We start from the raw sequence: 23,324 nt of genomic DNA, 5'->3' as shown, positions 1-23,324 counted from the left end.
TGTGACTCAAAGTCCTTTTGGACTTGAGTAGATGAAGGTGTGTCAGATGGCCTAAAAGGCATGTGACATTTTAGTCACCTGATAGTTAATGTTTTTTTTTTTAAACAAACTTTAATCGTACTGTGTGATATTTAAAAATGATTGCTTCTCCCTCCAGTGTTTGTTGAATAATTTTATTAGCTACTTTATAAAGGCACAAGGTTATGAGTCGCATGTATATGTGATATGTAATATAGTTCAAAAGAAAGACAAATACAAATTAAGAATAAAAAGAAATAGCTTTGCGTGGTGGTGGCTTATACTTTTAGTCTCCATACTCGGGGCAGAGGCAGTGGATCTCTTGAGTTTGAGGCCAGTGTTGTCTATAGAGTGATTTCCAGGTCAGCTATGGCTACACAGAAAAGAAAAGAAAGGAGAAGAAAAGAAAGGAAAGGGAATTGGGGAGAAAAGTTCTTTCCTTTGTGGTAGTGTTTGCCTTTAAATCCTAGCATCTGTAGGGCAGGTGGATCTCTGCTCTATATAGCTAGTTCCAGGACATCAGAGACTGTATGGAGACCCTCTCATAAATGAAGACTCAGAAAACAAACACAAACCCAAAACAGAAAAGCATTTTAAGTCCACGTGTGCTTAAATATTCTGTCTTATTCTGCGAATCATTTCTATGTGCTTATTCTGCGAATTCTGTCTTATTCTGTGAATTATTTCTGGTATGATACCAGTTTTTACTCCTAACCCACCTAGCTCTGAAGAATTGATTCCCTTTTAAAAAGTAATACATGATGTTTTTCTTGATAATAACTTAGAGTGAAAGTTATGGGAGTGATGTTAGTTATTTGTAGCTTAATATTTGAACTTACAGAGATCAGTGCGTGTTTCTATCTTCTTTCTTCTTCCTGACTTTCCCCTTCCTCCCTCTCTCCTTATTCCTATTCTCTGAGTTTATTTACATTTTAGAACTCGTGAAACTAACTTTACTTTTTCCATTTTCTTTAGCTGAAATAATTAAGCTGTAGTTTTTCCTTTTCATGTTTAGATAATCTCTTGGTAAACATTTCTAAAGCTAACAGTGGAGCTTTTTTTGTTGTTTTTAAAGTACTGGAGATTGAAGCTAGGACCTCGTGCTTGCTGAACAAGCATCTGACCACTGAGCTGCATTCGGTCCTTTGACACAGTATATTTTAAAGGCAAAATTAAGAATTGTTGTTTCATGTACTAAAGAAATAATTAGCATAGAAACTTGCTTTTTGCATGTGGTAGACATTAGATAGTTCTTTCAGATAGAAGTTCTAAAGTACATGTCAGACTAAGTGTATTTTGTTCTCTATTTTAGGCTCTAAGCATGCAGTCATCTCCAAATGGCCAGTTTGTAGCACCTAGTGATATTCAGTTGAAATGCAACTACTGTAAAAATTCCTTTTGTTCAAAACCAGAAATCTTGGAATGGGAGGTAAGTCTTGATTCCTTATTATGTTATCTAATGCTAAGACAAGAATCTAAGAACATAAGTGGCATTTCTGTTTGGAAACTTCTTTTTTCAGTGGATAATCATAAGCTTTGTATTTTGTGTCATTGGTATGTTTACTTCGTGGAAATGAAACCAATAGGATAGATTTCACGGAAGCAATTTATTGAAGTCACATGTGCAACTGTATGTTTGTAGTAGAGTGTAAAAGTCAGTTCACACCCCCGAAGTCTGCGACCACCGCTGTTCTCGCCTGGTCACCATCGGCGTCTGTGAACTGTGAATACGCTGTTGCTCAATATTTGTACAACTAGGATTTGTAAGGCAGATACTGTGCTGGTATTTACTATCTTACACTTTGATAAGGGAGTAGAGGCTGTGAATGGTGTTCATTTTTTCCTTAGCTCCTAACCTTTTCTAGTGCACTGATTCACCATGTCATGTTCTTCCTTTTGATGTTTCCATGTGAGTTTGTCTCTTTAAGAGGACAGTAACGGATAGGTAGATGATCCAGGCTGCCCATGGATGTATTCAGCAGTGTTTACTTTTGGTCATCCTTCAACTTACTTTCTTTCTTTCTTTCTTTCTTTCTTTCTTTCTTTCTTTCTTTCTTTCTTTCTTTCTTTCTTTTTTGGGGGGGGTGGATTGGGTGGTTGGAGGGTAAAGCATGAAATATATAGTTAAAAAAGTTATATAAGATACAAAACTAAAATCAAACTATTTTCTATGGTTGTTCACATTAACTTAAAATGTAATGCTTAGGTCAAGAGTGGTATCTAAAGTATTTGGAAATCCGAGGTGGTTTATTGTTTTAAAGCCTGTGAAATTCTTTACTTTTATTATTTTATTTTGCTTGGTGCTGTCTCTACAGTAGTTAAACTATTCATGCTTTTGAGACTCTTGATGGTATCTCATCATGAGTTTTAAATAGCAGAAGTAATATTGAATACCCAACATGAGATTAAAGGAATTGCCAGGGAGTAAAGAAAGAAATCTACAGGCAAACATACAAAATAGTATCATACAGGAAATGAAGATTCCATAATAAGCTGAAATCTGATAAAGTTTTAAATGAAAATGGCAGTTTCCCCACTGTCCATATTTTGTAGTACTATAGTGTTGCCTCTACTTGAACACAGAACTCTATTGTTAGATGCCATGAAGAGATACTGCCCTACTGAGTGAGCATTTCTCTCAGGAGACTGTGGGCTTAGGATCCCATAATTAATGGTTATGATTTTTTCCTCTTAATTTGTGCATGTGTGTGTACATGTGTGCGTGTGTGCAGCTTATGGAACCCAGGACCTTGAGCATGCTTAGCAAGTACTTTAGTTTTGAGCTCCCTCCCTGTTATCCTTCTCTTCTGAGTTTTATGTATTCATAATGGGGCAGTTTTCCACTCATGATTGCTTTAACTACTCGAGTTGTCTTCTAGACTTTCATTTTCCTTATTTTAGTCTTTAGATATCTTTATGTATTACGTTGATTATTTAGACTTAATCTATATCTGCTATAATTTTGGGAGAAAAGAAGTTTTAGTTCTTAACTCCTGGATCACTCTTGAAAAAGTAGGCCTGACAATTGTGGCTTGAAGCCAGAAGAAATAATAATTAATAACCTTTTATGTAACTTAACTCAATCTCATGTTTTTGCGTTAGTATCGTATAAGAAGAGCACCAAATTGAAAACTTTAATAATCAATGTTTTTATTAAAATATGACAGGAATGTGTTTGAATGTGTAAAAATGTTGTATTTCTGTAGCTTACATTATATTTTTCATTATTTTTTGTCTCTTCAATTCATTAGCATATCCAGGCTGATACTTTATGTTAGTGATTGTTCTCTTAGTCACTCGGTACCTAAAGGTAGTTAATAATGCACAGTTGGTTAACTTAGGTGTCTGTGGCCTTTAGCAAATGTAACTCCAAGGATCATTACATTTAGTAGATTAATGATTTAACTTTCTGTAAAAGTGGCTTGTTTATTTCTTAAGCTTGGTCTTGAGATGGCTCTCATACTTACCAAGGTTCCCGTTGTGCATTTAGAACAAAGTGCATCAGTTCTGCAGCAGAACTTGCTCAGATGACTATAAGAAGTTGCATTGCATAGTTACATATTGCGAATACTGCCAAGAGGAGAAGACTCTGCATGAAACAGTAAATTTCTCTGGCGTTAAGAGACCTTTCTGTAGTGAAGGCAAGTGTGTATACAGCATTGTTCCTCTAATATATATATATATAAAATGTTTTTTGCTAAATTATTTAAGGAATATATAATTACAAACGTCCAGAATAGGTACACAATTTTAATACAGTTTAACAAAACTTAGTTTAGTTTTCTACTGAATCTTTTTTTGTTGTTGTTGTACATGTATTTTTAGACTTCTGGGCCTAAAGGTTTCATCTCTAGAAATCTGGGGATACAGTGAAAGAAAGCATTATCATACCGTGTTACTGCTAGAATTATACATTGTGCCCTGAAAGTTGATTTTCAAGAACAGGAAGAATGCTTTGCATTAGCTCCATTTCCCCTACCGGCTTGTAGCTGTAGAGTTTTTTTAGTATATAGATTGATCATCACTGACCCCAAAATCTGAAACCCATGATACTCCAGAAGTTTCAGGTTTTGGATTTTCAGTTTAAGGAAGTCACTAAAGTCCACGCAACTGTTCAGAACAAATACCCCACAGAAAGCCCCCAGATTTCTCAGACCCAAAGCGTTTTAGTAAGTGTGGTTGAGGAAGAGGTGGGAGGGCTTACATGCAGGAATAAACACAGTGGGTCCATTGCGGTCTGTGGTGTCTGAGACACATTGGGTTCACAAGTGCCCTTTCTCCTCACTTAGACTTGCACTGGCCTTATACAAGAATCAGGTTATAGACATGAACTTGAGCTCTAAATTTATTTCTCCAGAGTTAGAAACAGGATTGGGTTTTAGGTGTTCTTTGTTGCTAGTGTTTCCAGCTGTCACATTTTTGCTCTTAATTTGACTTTTATCTTCTGTCTTTTGTTGGGAATCAATAATGTATCTGTTCTCTTTTCTTCTCAAATATCTATCTATCTATCTATAGACATATATATATATATATAGACATACACACAGACATATATATGTGTGTATGTGTATATATATATATATATATATATATATATATATTTCCCCCCCCCCTTAAAGAAAACAGCTCTTTCCAACCTCCATTAGAAGCCATCAACTGTGAGGAGCTATATTCCTATTACTTTTTTTGTTTGTTTTTTTCAGACAGGGTTTCTCTGTGTAGTTCTATTGTGTAGACCAGGCTGGCCTTGAACTCAGAGCTTTATCTGCCTCTTCCTAACCCAAGTGCTGAGATTAAAGATTTGTTGCTCCTTACTCCTCCTCCCCCCGCCAGCCCCCTTCCTATCACAGTTTTTAAGGCCTCTCTTCAGTCTGTCTTGACAGTTTTGTTTTGTTAGGGTGGAGTTAGAAATCATAGGGAAGCCTTCAGTATCTCACATTCTCAATTGTGAGTCTGTAGTCATTAGCAATAAATACCATTACAGAAAAGCTGCCTATCTGTTGTTTATACCTGTTCTTTTTCCATTGAGGACTCTTTGTCCCCTGCTTCTACTTTTTCTGTAAATTCCTGTATCAGATTTGGGGCAAAAGGGAAGTTGGGTAATCCTGAATGCCAACAGTCAGTGGCAGAAAGAAAATGTTTGTTCATGATATCTCCATACATCTCACATAGTACAGCATACATGTTAGAAGGTATTCACAAAGCAGAACGTTTCTACGTAGTTGTAATTGCTACGTCCCACCCAGAACCATCCTTTACTGTTATTTTCTTTCTTTCTTTTTTTTTTTCTTTTTTTCGGAGCTGGGGACCGAACCCAGGGCCTTGCGCTTGCTAGGCAAGCACTCTACCACTGAGCCAAATCCCCAACCCCTACTGTTATCTTCTAAGAGCAAAGTTATAGTAAGAATGACCAGTTCTAAGGTGTGATGTCACACATCTTTAATCCCAGCACTCAGAAGGCAGAGGCAGTTAGGTTTCTGTGAGTTTGAGGCCAACCTGGTCTACATAGCAGGTCCCAGAACTGCTAGGATTATTATGCAGAGAAACCCTGTCTTGAAAAAGCAATAGAAAATTAATACTGAGTTGATTTACTCCATCACCTACATTTTTGTGCCAAAAATCGTGTAATTCACCTTAAGTCTGAACATACTGATTATTAATATATCCATCTTACAGAGATTATATTTTTATAAATCTAAAATGGATTTTATTAAATTGAAGAGTGCATCTTAAATAGTTATTTGGTACTTAGAAACATAATTTTTATTGGGAAGGACTTAAAGTTTCAAGTGGGTAAAAGTGTTAAGGATATGAATTTTTATTTTTACTTTTTACTACTGAATGAGTTTTTATTTTTTATTTTTTTAAGTCCTTTGTTACCCAACCTAGTTTTCTAGGTAAAGTATTTACTATCAGCCGAATTCAGTAAATTGAAAAAGGCCAGGTGCGGTGGCATATACTTTCAATCCCAGTACTCTGGAGGCAAAGGCATGAAGATCCCTGTGAGTTTCAGAACAGCTTGATTGACACAGTATGTTCCAAGACAGCCAGGGCCACATAGAGACTGTCTCCAAAAACCAAAACCAAAAACCAACCAAATACCCAACAACAAAAAACTAAAGATGTAATTAAATATTTTAAAATATAGTTCAAAGGCTGGTGATGGTTCATTGGAGAAAGATGAGAGGCCTGATGACCTGTTTGATTCCTAGTACTCATATAATAGAAAGAACTGACTTTTTAAAGTTGTCTTGACTGCCGTGTGTACACTATAGCATGATGACATGACATGACACATGCATATTTACATATGCAAATAGGTAAATGTAATTTTAAACATAAAATATAGTTCATAGTAATAAATTATAGGATGTTACATAGTGATTTGCAAAACTTTTATTTTTTAAAGATGTACAGTTAGGTATGGTGGCAGTTGCCTACAATCTTAACACTTGGGCATCTGAAGGAGGAGGATTGGAAGTTCAAAGCCACCCTGAGTTAGATTGTAATGAGACCCAGCTTCTAAAAGCAGAAATTCACAGATAAGGCAGAACATTTAAACACTTGGGTTCATGAAACATTGTATATGGTAGAATTAAAATTTGAGCTTTTTATTAAAGGGTAGATCAGATTTCCTAGATATTAGTAGATTAATCTACTTACATGAAGTAGCATGAGCAAGAAGAATGTGGAGGCTTATTTAACTTCAGAGGTAGTACAGGTGGAAATTAGATATGTGAAAATACATTTATGCAGAAGATAAGGAGGTATTTCATTAAAGGAGTAGATAGCAAAGTATTTTCTCTAGTCAGAGTTCTATTTTCTTGAAGAATTTCTATATGAAAATAAGCTGTTAGGAAGAATCTAGAAAACTTGAATAAATGCCTTCTAAAGAATATATCTGAATTTGGTCAGAACTTTTAAGCAGTCTGCATTCATTTTGCAACACACTCACTTGTATCTTTGTGATTTTATTCAAATAGAAAACAGTTCTGAAGCATTACTAGATTTAATGTCTTAAAAGTATTGTTTGAACCTATGTGATGGATGATAGGTTTTCTAGTATAATAATGTTCTGTTCTAATTTCTACAGGTTGGTGTTGTTATAATAGACGTAGTATTTCAGAGGGCCTGGGGAAAAGGTTCAGTCAGTAAAGTGCTTGCTGTTCAAACATGAGGCATAAATACCTGAGTTTGGTCCCTATCATCTATGTAAAAGGTGGACCTGGCAGTCTGTAGCCCCAGCACTGGGGAAGGGAAGCAGAGACAGGAGGCTTTGGGGGCTTGCTGGCCAGCCAGTCCAGCTATATTCGCAAGCTTTAGGTTCAGTGAGAGGCTCTGTTGAGGCAGTTGAGGAAGACTACTGGCATCAAGCTCTGGTCTCCACATGCACCTGAGTGTACACATAAAACATGGAGGTTTTTAATCAGAAGGGAAGAGGACTGAGAATATATTCAACAAACTCTGAATCCGATAATCAGCTAGTCTTTTAAGATTTGTCTCAGTTTAAAATGTGTCGTTTTATGTGTTCTTTTTAAAAAATACAACATTTTTCAGGCTGCAAGCTGTTATACAAACAAGATTTTGCAAGACGATTAGGATTAAGATGTGTTACCTGCAACTATTGTTCTCAATTGTGTAAGAAGGGAGCCACTAAAGAGCTGGATGGAGTTGTCCGAGACTTCTGCAGTGAAGACTGCTGTAAGAAGTTCCAGGAGTGGTACTACAAGGCAAGTCAGCGCCTGCTCAGGAGAGCAGCTGCTTTGGTTGTCTTCTAAAGTGTTTGGTAGCCGTTGCCGTGGCTAGCAAGTGTCTAGTTCTGTCTTTCATTCATGTACTCTGTACCTAGTCCTGTTTTTGCTGTTCATTAAGATGGTTTTTGTCTTTCCTGCTTGTCTTTTATATTTTGAAGTGGAATTATTAATTTTCCTTATGCATTACCAACCACTAGACTATTCATCTTCAGTGGTGAGGCTTTATAAAATGGATATTTCTCTAAAATTATTTTTAATAACTCCATTATCAGTATTGAACAATAAATGGCAGTAATAGCTTTAAATACTAAGCTAGTATTTTGTAAGTCTTTGCTTCTATGTGTACGTGGGTTCACATGTAAATATCTCTTTGTGGAACAGAGGTGAGGAACAACTGTATTTTGTATATTATAAAAGACTTTTTTTATAAGTCAATAAATGATACCCTTTGGCCCATTGTATTAACCACTTTTTTTGAGACAGCGTTTCATTGTGTAACACTGGCTGGCCTTGATAGCACACATCTCTGCTTTCTCACTGCTGGGATTAAAGGTGTGCACCTTCATTCTCGTTGACTTTTTTTTTTTGGTTCTTTTTTTCGGAGCTGGGGACCGAACCCAGGGCCTTGCGCTTCCTAGGCAAGGGCTCTACCACTGAGCTAAATCCCCAACCCCGACTTTTTTTTAAAGACAAGAAAATGAATATAAATTTGGGGTTTGTATGATGAGATTATATCCAAGAATAAGTTACTAATTTCTTCACTGATAACATAGAAAAGTACCTCAGTGGTAAAAGTTCATGATATGGATATCATGTGTGTGATAAGTCTGGGTATAGTTTTAAAGCATGTGAAAATAGATATTATGACTCCTAATTTTGTAGCATAGATTAAGTTTGAAGGATCTGACTAACACTTCAAAGGATGAAGCTGGTTACTGTCATAACCTATTGCCAACCAGGTGCTCCATTGTCAAGCACCTTTTTGAAGGGAAAAGTGCTTTCACAGTCAGCAACAGGCTTTAGAAAACGCTTTCTAAGAATTTCATCAAATCTCAAACCATAAATTTCTCTGGAATTAACAGGCATTTCTCATTGGCTCAAAACAAAAACAAAGAAACAAAAGAAATGTTTTCTGTTTTGATGGGTAGAAATGTGTTTTTGCCTAGTACACATATATCAAAACGTGTGTGAAATTCACAGTCCTAAATTGCTGTTTCTTTTGTACCAATATAGTAATTATTTAAAACCCACAAACCTTTTTGCAGTATGCATAATAGAATTGAGAGGCTACCTAGGATTCAAATAATTTTATATAATTTTAGCATTTAAATTTAATGAGAGTTAGCTGTATAGCTCAGTGCTTAGTAGGCAAAAGGCTCTGCGTGATGCTAAGTACTACAAAATATATTTCATTGAAATATTTAACAGTATGCTTTTAAAATTTCTGTTAGTATGTTATATTAGTTGCATTTCTATTACCCTGATAAAAGAACATGGCCAAGATGACTTATAGAAAAATTTATTTTGGTTTAACAATTCCAGAAAGATAGAGGTCATAATGTATATGTATATATGTGAAATTGCAGATGGTTTTGGTCTGGTTGTATGTCTAGCTTTGATTGGATATCTTTTATTTCTTTGTTTATTTATTTAATAATTTTTTTTCTAAGACCAGGAATCTCTGTGTAGCCCGAGTGTCCTGGAACTTACTCTGTAGACCAGGCTGGCCCACCTGTGCCTGCCTCCCAAATAGTTGGGCTTAAAAGCACATGCCGCCCCTGCCCAGCGTCTAATGGGTCATTTGCTAGATTATTTTATTTTTAAAGTAAATAGTACCTGTTTTAAAATGTAGTTTCTAAGTGCTTGTCAGAGAATTGACTTCTTTTTTAATTTTATATTAAACTGTCAGAAAATAAGGTATTTTAAGTGCCATTTCTGAGTTCCTATTTTAAGAGCTTGTTTCATAATTATTCTGATCTTCTTGGAGGCATCATTCCTGTTGCTGCCCTGTGTGCTGTCCTGTAGTACATTCAGTGAACTTTCTTTCTTTAAAAGAAGGTGTCTGTTTATCAATAAGAGCCGTTGAAGACAATACAATTGCTAGAGACTTCTTCTGGTTATGATTATGGGCTTCAGCATTAGTCTATCTTATGCTACTTATGCTACAGCAGTGTTTGGTTTAAGTTTTTGTTTTTATTTTTATTTGAGTCAGGGCATTACTGTGTAGTCCATGGTGGCCTCAAACTTGCCAACTTCTTTTTTTTTTTTTTTCTATTTTTCGGAGCTGGGGACCGAACCCAGGGCCTTGCGCTTGCTAGGCAAGCGCTCTACCACTGAGCTAAATCCCCAACCCCGCCAACTTCTTTCCTTAGCCTATTGACTATTGGAATAGTAAGTATGCACTACCAGTTCCAAGATTATTTTCAAGTAGATTTCTATCAACTTAGTATACTTATGTTAAATAATCATTAATTATTTTTAATTATTCATGTATGTGTGTATACATGCTTCTATTTGAAAACCGTAAGAGGGCGTGAGATCCCTCAGTTGAGTTTATAGGTATTTAAGGGATGCTGTTAGTTTTATGGATGCTAGAATCAGAACTTGAGTCCTTACGATTGCATGGCACATACCAGAGAGGTGCTGAGCCGTCCTCCAGCCGTTATTCTTTCTTTTTTACTTCGTGTTATAAGATTGGAGTTTGTCAGTTGTACCACACATTTAGTCTTTATGTTTGACTTACAATTTCATTTTATTTTTTTGACATCATTTCATTACTACTCATCACTTTGGCCAGCTATTGTGTGTGCTATGTTAAATCTTCTCAGTTGAAACATCTGAGCGCATTTCCCTTTTTATTAAGGCTGCGAGGTGTGACTGCTGTAAATCTCAAGGCACTCTGAAAGAGCGAGTGCAGTGGCGTGGCGAAATGAAACATTTCTGTGATCAACACTGCTTACTACGTTTCTACTGTCAGCAAAATGAGCCCAACATGACAACCCAAAAAGGACCTGAAAACCTACATTATGGTATGTCAAGTGGCCACTTTAAAATAAAGAATCCCAAGCATTGATAGTAAAGCATTGATTTTGAAGGTAGTTATAAGACTGGGTCATGGCTCACTGGTAGAGTAAGGATGATAGTTTATAGCCCTAGTAAGCTTCTCCCCCAAAAGGTCAGTCTTCTCACAGTTTATGTACAGATGGACAATAATAATTGAAAGAAGTCCCATACTTCCTCTAGGTCTAAGTACCCTGCATGATAATGTTCTATAGATACATTGCTTATTTTATTCCCCCTTAAAAACCTATTTGATGAAAAGTATTGGGCATCATTGAGCTAAATTACAGAGAAATTAAACAGAATTAAAAGAACTGTTTTAAAAACAATCTGTCCTGTGACAGCTAACTTCAAATTCAAATAAAAAGTTTTCTGAGCAGATTATGTGCTAGCTGTGGCCTAGAAGGAACAATAAAAGTTTTTAGAAGTTGAGGCCTTTTATTTAAACAGTAATTCTTAGAATATGGAATTTTTTCTAAAGCACTCTGTATTCAAAGGGAAAAATTACTCACCTCCATATTTTTTATACATGTTTATAAATTTGGGATTGTTTCTTAAAATAGTTTTTCAAAATTGGTGAAACTTACTGATAAACAGGGATTTATAAAAATGTCAAGAAAGTGTATTTGTCTTATTTTTAAATGTTTATGTTTTTTAGATCAGGGCTGTCAGACGTCCCGAACCAAAATGACAGTGAGTATTTCTCAGTTTAGTGTTGTGATGTGATTTATAGTGTAAGTGAAAGTAACTAGGCTGAGTTAATTCGATCACAGTGAAAGGTTTTACTTACTTATTTAGTTTACTATGTTGAAATAGTGGCAACGTTCAGCTTACTAGTAGCAGAGGCTGCCAGACATAATGAGGAACATAAAGGTGAACCTTTATAGCCTCTACCCAGATGGTATTGAATTGACAGGAATAGCTTTGATAGGCTTGCTCCCTCTCTGTCTCTGGAGGTCATGGATGAGCCAGTGGTAAACAGAGTTTTCAAGACAAACAGCAGAGGACAAAGTACATGAGCTACACACTAGAGACCAGCCCGACATGGGTCTCTTGAGAGGAGAGCAAGGGACGTGAGGTTGAAAGTAGTGATGTAGGGGAGGGGAGGGAAGGGATGGGGACTATGGACAGGAAGCCGGGAAGGGGAGTAACATTTGAAATGTAAGTAAAGAAATACATCTAATAAAAATTAGAAAAAAAAAGAAGTAGTAGTGATATAAAGATCCCTTAGTGGATGGATGGCTAGGTCTATGAGTCTTTTAAACCCAAAAATATGGACATACTTGTTCTCTGATCCTGTTTCTGTTTAGCCTTTTTCTTTCTTGTGGCACAATGCACAAATCCTTAATTACCTGTAATGATTACTAGAGAGCATAAGCAGTGCTTGACCACACCATGGAGGACAGTGAGGCACTGTCTGCCTTTAGTATGTTGCCTCTTTTGGAGGCACTTTTGTTCAAAAGGTCTGTGCTTCAGGAATTGTTCATTGGCATTAGAAAAAGCCCATGGACCAGCTTATTTGTTTAACATGTGGTTAAACAAATCAAGAAAGATCTGTAGTTCCAACAGAGCTCACCTAGCAGGTTTTCAGAACTCTGATAGTTAGGCTCCAACTCAGAAATTGTGATTTAGAAAATTATTTAGGTGGAGGTAGTTCTAAATAAAAGTAGAAATGACAATAACCTACAAACATACACTCTTTATACCCTTGGGAGGATGTCATCGTGAACTATTAAGAACTGTGTCTCTCTCTTTTTTTTTGCATTGTAAACTTTTAGCTCTGTATCCATAGTCAACAAAGGAGCTTAGCTGATTTTTGAATTAAGCTAAGATAGGTTCTACTTCTGAGATATACCCTTACAATATTTATTAATAGAATTTCATTTGAGATATGATGTTAGAGATAATCACATATACAATATAAAACTATGGATTAGAGTAAAAAAAAAAAGCCATAGCCACAATTATCATAAACTGTAAAGTAGTACTTAGTATTAGAATTTCCAAGCTGTTAAGCTGACAGTTTTTAAAAATTGTACTAATTTATTTTTAGGTCAGAATCTTATGCCCTATTTACAAAAAGTGTATTGTGTAGCTTTCTGCTTACAGAATGATAATCAGAATTAGCAGAGTGTTAAACCTCGGCTGGTGCCAGCAGTTTGCACATTAGATATGTTGAAAAAGTTGAACTTAAAGGAAGTAAGTTATGTAGATACTGGAAGGATCTGGCAGTGTTTTGCAGGAGAATGAAGAACAGCTTTCTAGAGCTTATGCGAGTGTCTGGGGCTTTCAAGGGCACTGGTAAACTTACTAATAGTTTTCCAGTATCTAACTTTAAATTAATCAATTTCTGCAGCCTTGCCTTTATGTCAATGCTCAGAACAAATTTACAAACTGGTATTGACAGTGCTCTGAATCTATGAACTGTCTGTGTGTCATTCTGTGGGAGATGGGATGAAAAGGCATAGGGATCTCTAAAATATTCTGGAGTCCTACAGCTGGATTATGCCAGAAGGGAGAGAATCTGGCCTTCAGAGCTGAAGAATTAATGTGCTTACCAGGCCAGAATCCTTAGGTTCTAATCATGTCCGGAAACAAAATTAGAATACTTCTCTCCGACACAGTCTAATCAAGTTGAAAATTAAGGCCTGATGTGGTGAGACTTGTAGTCTCAGACACTCAGGAGTTGGAGGCAGGAGGATCAAAATGTCAAGAGCTAAGTGGTCCACAGAGTTAAGTTCAAACCTTAAGGAAACTGAGACCCAACTCAAAAATTTTGTTGCCTTAAATAAGGTTGCATGATACAGCCTAGTAGAAGTGCTCTTGCCAAGGGTATACCAGGACATAAATATTTTTTTAAAACTGTCAGCATTCTTAAAACTTTGAAGGTGTGAGGAAGCTCCAAGTCTTAGTATTTACAAAGAAACTCCCACAGTGCACAACTGCCCATTATTATTACATTACCTCAGCCTGGGAACATCAAACAAATTTCTATTAGCTAATTGATGGAGAAATGTTTGTTAGACTACGAAGTTTGAAGGCTCTAAATTCTGGTAACTGGAAAACATAATTTAGGTGCTGGAGAGACAGCTCAGCAGTTAGAAGCACTGACTGCTATTGGAGAGGACCTGGGTTTGGTTTTCAGCACTCCCATAGTAGCACACACCTGCCCGTGACTCGAGTTTCAGGGAATCCGATTCCCACTTCTGACTTCCTCAGGCACCAGGCATGCACACAGGCAAATACTCAAATACATGAAATAAAGATACATAAAAATGTTGTGCAGTGAATGAGTAGGCAAGGCTTTGGTGACGTGGAAGGAGACGGTACAGCAGGATGGATGTCTTGAAAAGACTGCCAGTGATATGGAGAAATACGACCTTGTGCTTAAAACACGGCATCAGAGTTAAGCACCACATGTGCTTGTGCTTTGCATAACATACAAGGCCAAGAGCGTTGGCTTGGGAGGGAAAACTAGTGCTGCCAAGTCACAAGCCCTAGTTCAACTAAGTTCTCCCTTTGTTTCATCAATTTCATCAGGGTTGAAAGATAAAATCAACCACTTACAACATAGATCTCAAGCTCTACCAGAGTAATACAGTGTTTATAATTAAACCTCAAATGCTGCCCTTTTTGTGTATTTTCTGGACTTTATAGTATCTCTTGAAGGTGACATTATTTTGTAGAATGAATTTCTGCTGCTAACCAGTGTTTAGACCCACATTGACCCTCTAGATTTTGACTGGTAATCTAGGAGTAATAGTATTTGGTTCTACTTTCCTGCTTTCTGTGGAAGTCCACTTAGGAGTTAGAAAACAGCAGTGACTCGGGCATGGTGGCACATACATACCTTCAGTTCAGCATTCTGGAATCAGACACATGTAAACCTCCGTGAGTTTGAGGGCAGCTTGGGTTCCAGACCAGTCAGAACTACATAAGACTCTGTCTCAAGAAAGAAAAGAAATACAGAGATAGAGGGCAGAAAACATGATCAGTACCAGGAAGATGTAAAAATTACAAAAATAAAATGTTTCTCTTTGCTTCTCTGTAGGGCTCAGCACCACCCCCTTCTCCTACACCAAACAAAGAGATGAAGAACAAAGCGATTCTTTGCAAACCTTTAACAATGACAAAAGCAACTTACTGTAAGCCTCACATGCAGACCAAGTCTTGTCAGACAGGTAACGGGGACATTTGGGTTACACCTCCTCCTACTTAGACCTTACTGCTTTAAAGTGAGTGCTTTTCTAGAGTGAAACGCTACAGCATAGGCGTGATAGGGCATCGTGTCCTTTTCATCTGTGTGACTCTTTTTTTATATTTCCTTGAGAATAAAGCATATTAATCAAATTACTTGTGATCTGTTAGTCAATGATTAAAGGTCTAGAGTATAACTTGTTAAAAACCACATAATTCTATAAAACTTTTCCTGCACTGATAGCTACAGTTGCGTGTTTCCTGTTGAGAAAATGGTTTCTTTGTGGTCTATAACAATGATAGTTTTGTTTCCTCCTGTTCAGAAAGATATTAAATAATTTAGGTACTTATTTCACATTTGTAACATTAACTATTTCTGTTCTTCATTTCCTTTTGACTTTTTCTCTTGGGATTCTGCCTTGCGGTATAGCTCAGGTTTCCCTTGAATTTAATGCTGTTGAGTACTGGGGTTACAGGAATGGACTGTTGTGCAGCTCCATGTTTGCTGCATTTAATATTTAAGTAAGTAGCCTGAGGGGATTGTCAGGACAGTGTGCTGGATATAGATGTGTACTTTTAAAGGATATATTTTCATTTTTTAAATAAGTGTTAAGTAGTGTTCTAAGTTAGAATAGGTGTTGTAGAAAGCTTTTGAAGTTTATCAAATCTTATAGAAGCTAGAAAATTCTTTTAAATTAGGACAAAGTTATTTTCTTTCGTTCTTAAGTTGCCAGTTAATATTGTTAATATTAATGTTAATATTATTTGATGAAATCAGTTAACCAAAGAAACAAAAAGTCATGGTTGGTGGCTGTATGCTTTTAATTGCTCACCTAGGAAGGCAGAAGCAGGGCCATCTATTAAGTTAAGGCCAGCTTGGTCACAAACAAGTTTAAAAACCAAGAGAGTTATTATGGCGGCTCATACCTATATTCTCAGGATGTTGAGACTGAGGCAGGAGGATTGCCAGGTTAAGGCCAGCCTTTATGACATGTTTAATGATTTCTTAAAACCACCCATTGTTCTTTTCCCCATGTCTTGTTTTTCAGATGAAAATTGGAAGACAGAGTATGTCCCAGTGCCTATTCCTGTGCCTGTGTATGTCCCTGTGCCTATGCACATGTACAGCCAGAGTATTCCTGTTCCTACCACAGTCCCTGTCCCTGTACGTAGACCCTGCCCTCAGGCTAAACTTTGCAGGCCTTTGGGAGACTAGTTTGTAGTCACTAGCTCAGTGATACTGGCAGAGCTGTACTAGTCACAGTGGCTGTGTCAAGGTTGACTTAATGGAAGGAGGATTTTTATTTTGGTTCATGGTTTAGAACTTCCTAAGAGGTTCTACCTTCTAATGGTTCCACAGCCTTTCAAAACAGCACCAGCAGCTGGAGACCAACACGAGCCTATGAAGTGCTGTTGACATTTATACCCAGTAGAAGCCATCTGTCCTTTTCTTCCATGGTTAGATTTTGTCAGCTTCCTGCTATCATTCGATTCTTTTAATATTTGTTTGCCTGGTCATCTCAAGAGTGTTAAGTTAAGCAGATGGATGTATCTGCTGTGTCAATACTGTATTTTATATTTGAGTTTATTTTCAGAAGGAAATTTTTTGAAGCTGTAAGGTTTAGAACCGAAACATAGACTATAGGTTCTTGAAATATTCACTTAATCACAAATCACATGTAATATTTAAAATACTATGTTTGAACTTGACTTCTTTTCTCTTAATTTTATTTTTAAAGTATTTGTATTCTGGGATTTTCTTGTCATGGTAGGCTTCTTAGTTTTGATATTTAGTCTTGCTAAAGACTTTCTTCAATAATGTATTTATATAGTAGTAGATCATGCATCTAATTTCAGAAAATAGCTTGTATTGTTTAGTATGCCTAATATTAACAATGCTTTGGTTAGGTGCCCGTTCCTGTGTTTTTGCCTGCTCCATTGGAGAACAGTGAGAAGATTCCTGCCACAGTTGAGGACCTCAAAAGCAAAGTGTCTTCAGATTCTCTTGATACAGAATTGCTTACAATGACGGATATGATGACTGAAGAGGAGGGGAAAACAGAGGCATCTAATATCAACAGTAAGCTACACTATTCAGTTTGTCAACAAGAGGTTTGGGGGACGGGGTCTATGTATTGTCATCTTTACAATACTTAAAGGCATATCCTGTAGCAGGAAAAAGGATTATAGCAGAAATATTTTATATTAAGAAATAACGCACTTTGCCTCAGTGGTTAAGAGTACTAGTTACTCTTGCAGAAGACCTGGGTCTGGTTCCCAGCACCCACAGGTTTATATCTTTCTTTAATTCCAGTTCCAGAGGTTCCCCTGCCCTCTTCTGGCCTTCACAGGCATAAGACATGCAAGTGGTGCACAGATATACATACATGTACAACACCTGTACACATAAAACAACAAAATTTTTTAATAAAGAGAAATACACACTCCAACTTGAACCAGGTTTGCTCTAATGCTAAGCTTGATCTCTAGTGGAATATTTTGTTTTATTTTGAGATGGAGACTTAGAATGTGTCCTAGGCAATAAACTCTTGGCCTCAAGAAGTCTTCCAGTGTCATCTTCTGAAGTAGATAAGATTACCTTTTCTTAGAAACAAAAGTTGGGTGGGTTTGTTTGTTTGTTTGTTTTGGTAAGATTTCTTTATGTGTTTGAGAGTTGCATATGTGTATGCCTGGCACTTGTGGAGTTCAGAAGATAGAGCATTATATCCTTTGAAAATGGAGTTATAGATTATGAGCCACCATGTAAGGGCTGGGAACTGAACTTTGGTCCTTTGCAAGAGCAGCCATTGCTTCTAAATCACTCACTCCCTATTTTTTTATTTTGTTTTGTTTTAATAGTAATAGGATTTGAATTCAGTTCAGTTATTTTTCTTCGGTTTCTAAGATTTTATTTTGTGATCGTTATTTTCAGTAATATTTATTTTTTATACTAATCAAATATAATTTGCTTAATCTAAACCAGAATTTTTCCTACTTTCTTTTAGGACACTGCTACATAGTGGTGTGATTTAATATGAGTGTTTTGTTGGGCAACTCTGTCCTTTTGAACATTTATTCCTTCCTATCCATAGTCTTCTGGTAATATTTAGAATCCATTTTTAGTCCTGAACTGTCTGATTGCTTTTATACCAGAAGAAAAGTGTAGAAGTTGTTTTGCAGTATTCTCAGAGGTTGTCAAATGAAGTGGATTGTACTTAGTGGTATGATTTTTGTTGTTGTTGTTTGTTTGTTTGTTTTTTGAGACAGGGTTTCTTTGTCTAGTCTTGGCTGTCCTGGAATTAGTGCTGTAGACTAGGCTGGCCTGGATCTCACAGAGATCCCTTTATCTCTACTTCCCAAGTGCTGGGGTTAGAGGCCTGTGCCACCACCACCTAGTGTGGTGTTCATTTTTAATTAAGAATAAAATACAGACACCCACTTAGTCCCTGCGCTCAGGTGTTGGAGCGTGAGTTCTAGGTGTGTCCAGTATATGACACTACATACCTCATGGGAAAAAGAATGAGAAGCCATGTCTGAATCCTTCAGAGAAGAGTTAGGTGGGTTTGTGAACGCCTTTGTTTCCTAATTATATACGTTTGTCTTAATTTCTGTCTGGAGACCTATTGTCATTCTAGTATATATTAGATAGAATGCATTTATAACTACAGCAAAACAGTTAAGCAGTTCATCGAAACATTCGGTAGCTATTAACAAGCATATACTGAGTATGTGTAAACTTGGTCAAAATTCAAAAATACTGTTTGAAAACCATAGTTGTTTATTTCCATAAGTTTATTTCTGATAAAGAATTGTTTTATGAATATTGACATGGGGAAATGGCTCACTCAGTAAAGTGCCTGCCATATAAGAATGAGACGAGAACTGAATTTGGATCCTCAGAACCTATTTAAAAGATCAGGCACAGTGGCTTGTGTCTGTAACCCTAGTGTGAATTGATAGAGCAGATTAGGAAGGGAAGATGGATCCATCAAACAAAGAAAAACACAGGACGTCAGCCTCTGGTCTCCACATGCATTCCTGTCTGGAAGCACTTACATCACACTGGCAAGTAATGTATGTGTCCTCCCCACCCCCACCACACACACACATACACACATACACACACTAACACGGGAGTTGTTTTATTAACTTTTCTACTTTTTCCTTTGGGAACTTAAGCACAGATACTATTAAGTTTTTTTTTTTAATTTGATTTCTAATGATATTATTGCTTGGTTACAGGTGTAATTATTGAGGCAGACATAATTGGCTCAGATCTTACAAAGAACTCTGACTCAGATATACAATCCAACATGCCCGATGTACCATATGAACCAGATTTGGATATTGAAATAGATTTCCCCAGAGGTACTTAAATACTACTTTATCATTATTAAATCAAGTTATATGGTTGTATTTAAAGTAATTGATCAACAGTGTTAGTAAAATTACCTCTTGTCCTCATAATTGTTTCTTTTTTCCATGTGTCCTTTGTAGTGGAGGACGCTGGATGTACTTTTCCACTTAGCTACATTCTTCCTCCTTTTCTTTTTTATTTCTCCAAATAAAACTGAATTAATTGCAGGAACTTTAGAAACTAGAGAAGAATACAATACTTATATTTTTTCAATTCAGAGGTATTGATAGTATTAGCGTAGAGGTAGGAATCATGATAGGGTTTTGCTATATAATTCAGACTGGCCCCCAACTCAAAGCATGCCTTCTCCCAGCCTCTCATGCTGGGATTATAGGTACTTGTCAAATGTATAGCTTGGTAGCATTTTTCTTAATGTTCTTGAAAGTTAAATTCATATTTAAAGGAAAAGAAATACATTTACTTCTTTAACAGATGTATGCTCAGGGCTGGAGAGACGGCTCAGTGGTTAAGAGCACTGACTGCTCTTCCAGAGGTCCTGAGTTCAAATCCCAGCAACCACATGGTGGCTCACAACCATCTGTAATGGGATCTGATGCTCTCTTCTGGTGTGTCTGAAGACTGGCAGTGCACTCATATACATAAAGTAAATCTTTAAAGAAAGAGAGAGACACGTTCCCTTTTGCTGCTGGTTAGTGCAGATGAAGTGTAGACGTCTTCCGTCTCTTCCGTCCGGATAGCTTGGCATGCTCTACAGTCCCAGCCCTGGGAGATGGGGGCAGAACTTAAGTTAAGAGCAGCTACTGTCAGGTTGTGAGGTCAGTCTGATTTAATTAATAAGGGTCCGTCTCAAAAAAGACAAGTGTTTGAAAGCCTTGTGATAGTACATTCCTGCAGTCCTGTTGCTAAGGTAGGAGGGTTGTGAAGTGTAGACTCTGTAAAGTGGGTTCCAGGCCACAGACAGACAAATGTGTTCCTGTTCTCATTTCCCCCTAATTTATAAATTCCTACTGAATGAAGTGTAAAGCATTCCACGAAAAAGACAAGAGATTGAACAAGATTGGCACTTTTAGATCTTCTAACTAGATTTATAGTTGTTTTCCTTTTTCTAGTATCATACAGTTCTGTGATGCTTCTGTACTGATTGATACTTGTTACATTTGGTTTCTAGTAATATGAATAGTTTATCAAAACTCAACACCACGTTAAGTATGAGTCTCCCTGTGCCTAGCCTAGCTGAAACTTATCCCCATGTTTGAATGATCCTTCATGTCACGTGACTCTTTATTGGCTGTGTTTATGTAGCAGAAGCTTGTACTGTTATATTTGAAGTAAAATATTTTCTAATTTGTCAGCTGCAGAGGAACTTGATATGGAAAATGAGTTTTTATTACCACCAGTTTTTGGGGAAGAATATGAGGAGCAGCCCAGACCTCGATCTAAAAAAAAGGTATAGAATTTGTTAATGTTTTATGTTTTTTATTCATTTAACATCGCTGTAGCAGCATGTCAGAGAAAGATGCTTTGGGGGTATCTTGTGCCTGACAATATGGGGAGATAGATATTAAATTCATCTTAATACAATGTCAAAATGGAAAATAGTTGACGTAAAAAGAAAATTCAACTCAGACAATAACAAAGATTATTTTCTGAGTGAGCATGGCACATAGCTATAACCACTGCATTTGTCTCAATGGAAAGGAGAAAGGAGAAGGGGTTGGTGATTTTCAGTGGATTAAATTTCTCATCAGTTTGGATGAGGTTAATTAATGAAGAGAGATGTAGTTTATTCTTAAGCATGCCAACACAGAGAGGAAGACATTTGGGGAACTAGGGATGCAGCTCAGTTGGTAGAATGTTTGCCTACTGTGTAGGAGGCCCTGGATGGGAGGCCCTGGATTTGATTCCCAGCTCTATATAAACTGGGTGTAATTCTAGCCAGAGAGGCTATAGGATCAGCAGTTCATAGCCCGCTTGAAATAAATGTTACACTGTTACACACACACACACACACACACACACACACACACACGTGCGCGAGGGAGGGAGGGAGGACCAAGTGCAAAAGAGGAAGAAAGAAAAACTAGGTATGTATTAGACAGTGATCATTCAGACATACAGAATTAAATTTGTTTAATATTCTATCAAATAAACTTTCTGACTTCCAACATAAGACAAGATGAAAAGACATTAAGAAAAGGACTTTCACAAATTTGTCTCAGGGAAGAAAACTGAAAGTAAAGGACTATGTACAGTGTGATGAGGTGAACTCTTATTTGACACTGTACAGAGCCATGAACTCACATGGGTCCTAGTCCTAAATGTTCGAGCACAGGGAGTTGGAGACCATCTGGCTACATACTGGGGCCCTTTCCAAAAGGACGAGCACCCGTACCACCAGGTACTCAAAGAAGGGACCGAGGTGACCGAGGCACTGTGATCGCCTAGCATGTGAATGGTGCTGGACTTGACCCTCAGCGCCAAAAAGAAACAAGTAAAGAGGAGATTTCTGTGTTCTTTTTTGTTACTGCTTTGTTATTTTTAAGACACCGTTTCTCTTTGTAGTCCTGGCTGTCCTGGAGCTCATTCTGTAGACCAGGCTGGACTGTTAAAGCCAGAGATCCACCTACCTCTGCTTCCCGTGTGCTAGGATTAGGGGCGTGTGCTGCCACTGCTGCCTCAGAGTAAATTTCTTATATGTTGAAGCTATTAAAAAGTTCTTCAGTCTCAAGCTGACGTTTAGAACAGTTTTTATTTTATATTTTTTCTTTATTATATGAAAACGATTTGTTTACAAACATTTATGGTATGTTGGATTTCAAGAAGCAGTATTGAGAACTATTACCGCTGTATATTGCTGTAATGATAATTAGCTCTCAGAGTACCAGCCAGTTCTAACACAAATACAGTTTTTTTAGGTTGCCTTTGTTTAGGATTACATGAAATAATGGAGTCTCAGAGAAAGGATTTACAGTGTTATTTTATTACCAGGGAACCAAGAGGAAAGCTGTATCAGGATACCAATCTCACGACGACAGTTCTGACAATTCAGAGTGCAGCTTTCCTTTCAAGTATACGTATGGTGTAAATGCATGGAAACACTGGGTCAAAACAAGGCAGCTTGATGAAGATCTTCTGGAATTAGATGAGCTAAAGTCCTGTAAGTGTTTTGGTTTTGTCATCTCAAGTTCTGCTTAAAAAAGTCTGTTTCCATATTTAATTGCCTTTGATATTTTTCTTTTAATTTCTTATTTTTTTCACATATTACTTAATGTACATGAGTGTTTTGACTACATGCCTGGTGCCTACCAAGGCCAGAAGAGGATGTTGGATTTCCTGGAATTGAAGTTACAGAAAGTTGTGAGCTGCCATGTGGGTGCTGAGAATCAACCTGGGTCCTATGGAAGAGCAGCCCTTGAATTAATTTCTGAGTTTTCTCTCCAATTCCATGATTCAGTTTTAATTTATATCTATGTGTGCATGTCTATGATGTGTCTATGAATGTATTTTGTGTGTGTGTGTGGGAGAGAGAGGAGAGAGAGAGAGAGAGAGAGAGAGAGAGAGAGAGAGAGAGAGAGAAAAGCGCCCACGTCTGCCCATCAGTGGAAGCCAAAATAAGACACTATAGTTAAAGCTGGAATTATAGGCAGTCGAGAATTTGTGCAGCGTAAGTGTAGAGACATAATAGTTAATGATAATTTTTATTTCTTTTTAGCCAAATCAGTAAAGTTAAAAGAAGATCTACTCTCTCATACTACAGCTGAGCTCAACTATGGCTTAGCCCATTTTGTCAATGAGATCCGACGACCAAATGGAGAGAATTATGCCCCTGACAGCATCTATTATCTCTGCCTTGGAATACAGGAGGTGAGCATCCATGTATGATATTACTAAGAGTAGTTGTGGTACAGTTTTATTTG

General features: G+C 37.1%; 1 protein-coding gene across 1 annotated transcript in view; it reads left to right on the top strand.

Moving 5' to 3' along the window:
• Positions 1-23,324, top strand: part of Zmym2 (zinc finger MYM-type containing 2) — a 73,905-nt gene that overhangs the window by 38,171 nt on the left and 12,410 nt on the right. Inside the window, 12 exon segments of the mRNA XM_032917999.1 lie at positions 1,331-1,447; positions 3,509-3,659; positions 7,576-7,748; positions 10,636-10,801; positions 11,491-11,525; positions 14,884-15,013; positions 16,079-16,194; positions 16,938-17,109; positions 19,272-19,397; positions 20,760-20,854; positions 22,396-22,564; positions 23,120-23,271. Of these exon segments, the coding sequence (XP_032773890.1) occupies positions 1,331-1,447; positions 3,509-3,659; positions 7,576-7,748; positions 10,636-10,801; positions 11,491-11,525; positions 14,884-15,013; positions 16,079-16,194; positions 16,938-17,109; positions 19,272-19,397; positions 20,760-20,854; positions 22,396-22,564; positions 23,120-23,271 (1,602 nt within the window).

Source organism: Rattus rattus, chromosome 12 (assembly GCF_011064425.1).
Source record: "Rattus rattus isolate New Zealand chromosome 12, Rrattus_CSIRO_v1, whole genome shotgun sequence".
NCBI classification, from domain to species: Eukaryota; Metazoa; Chordata; class Mammalia; order Rodentia; family Muridae; genus Rattus; species Rattus rattus.
Note: the sequence above shows the minus strand (reverse complement) of the source record. Positions and strands in the feature narration are given on the sequence as shown.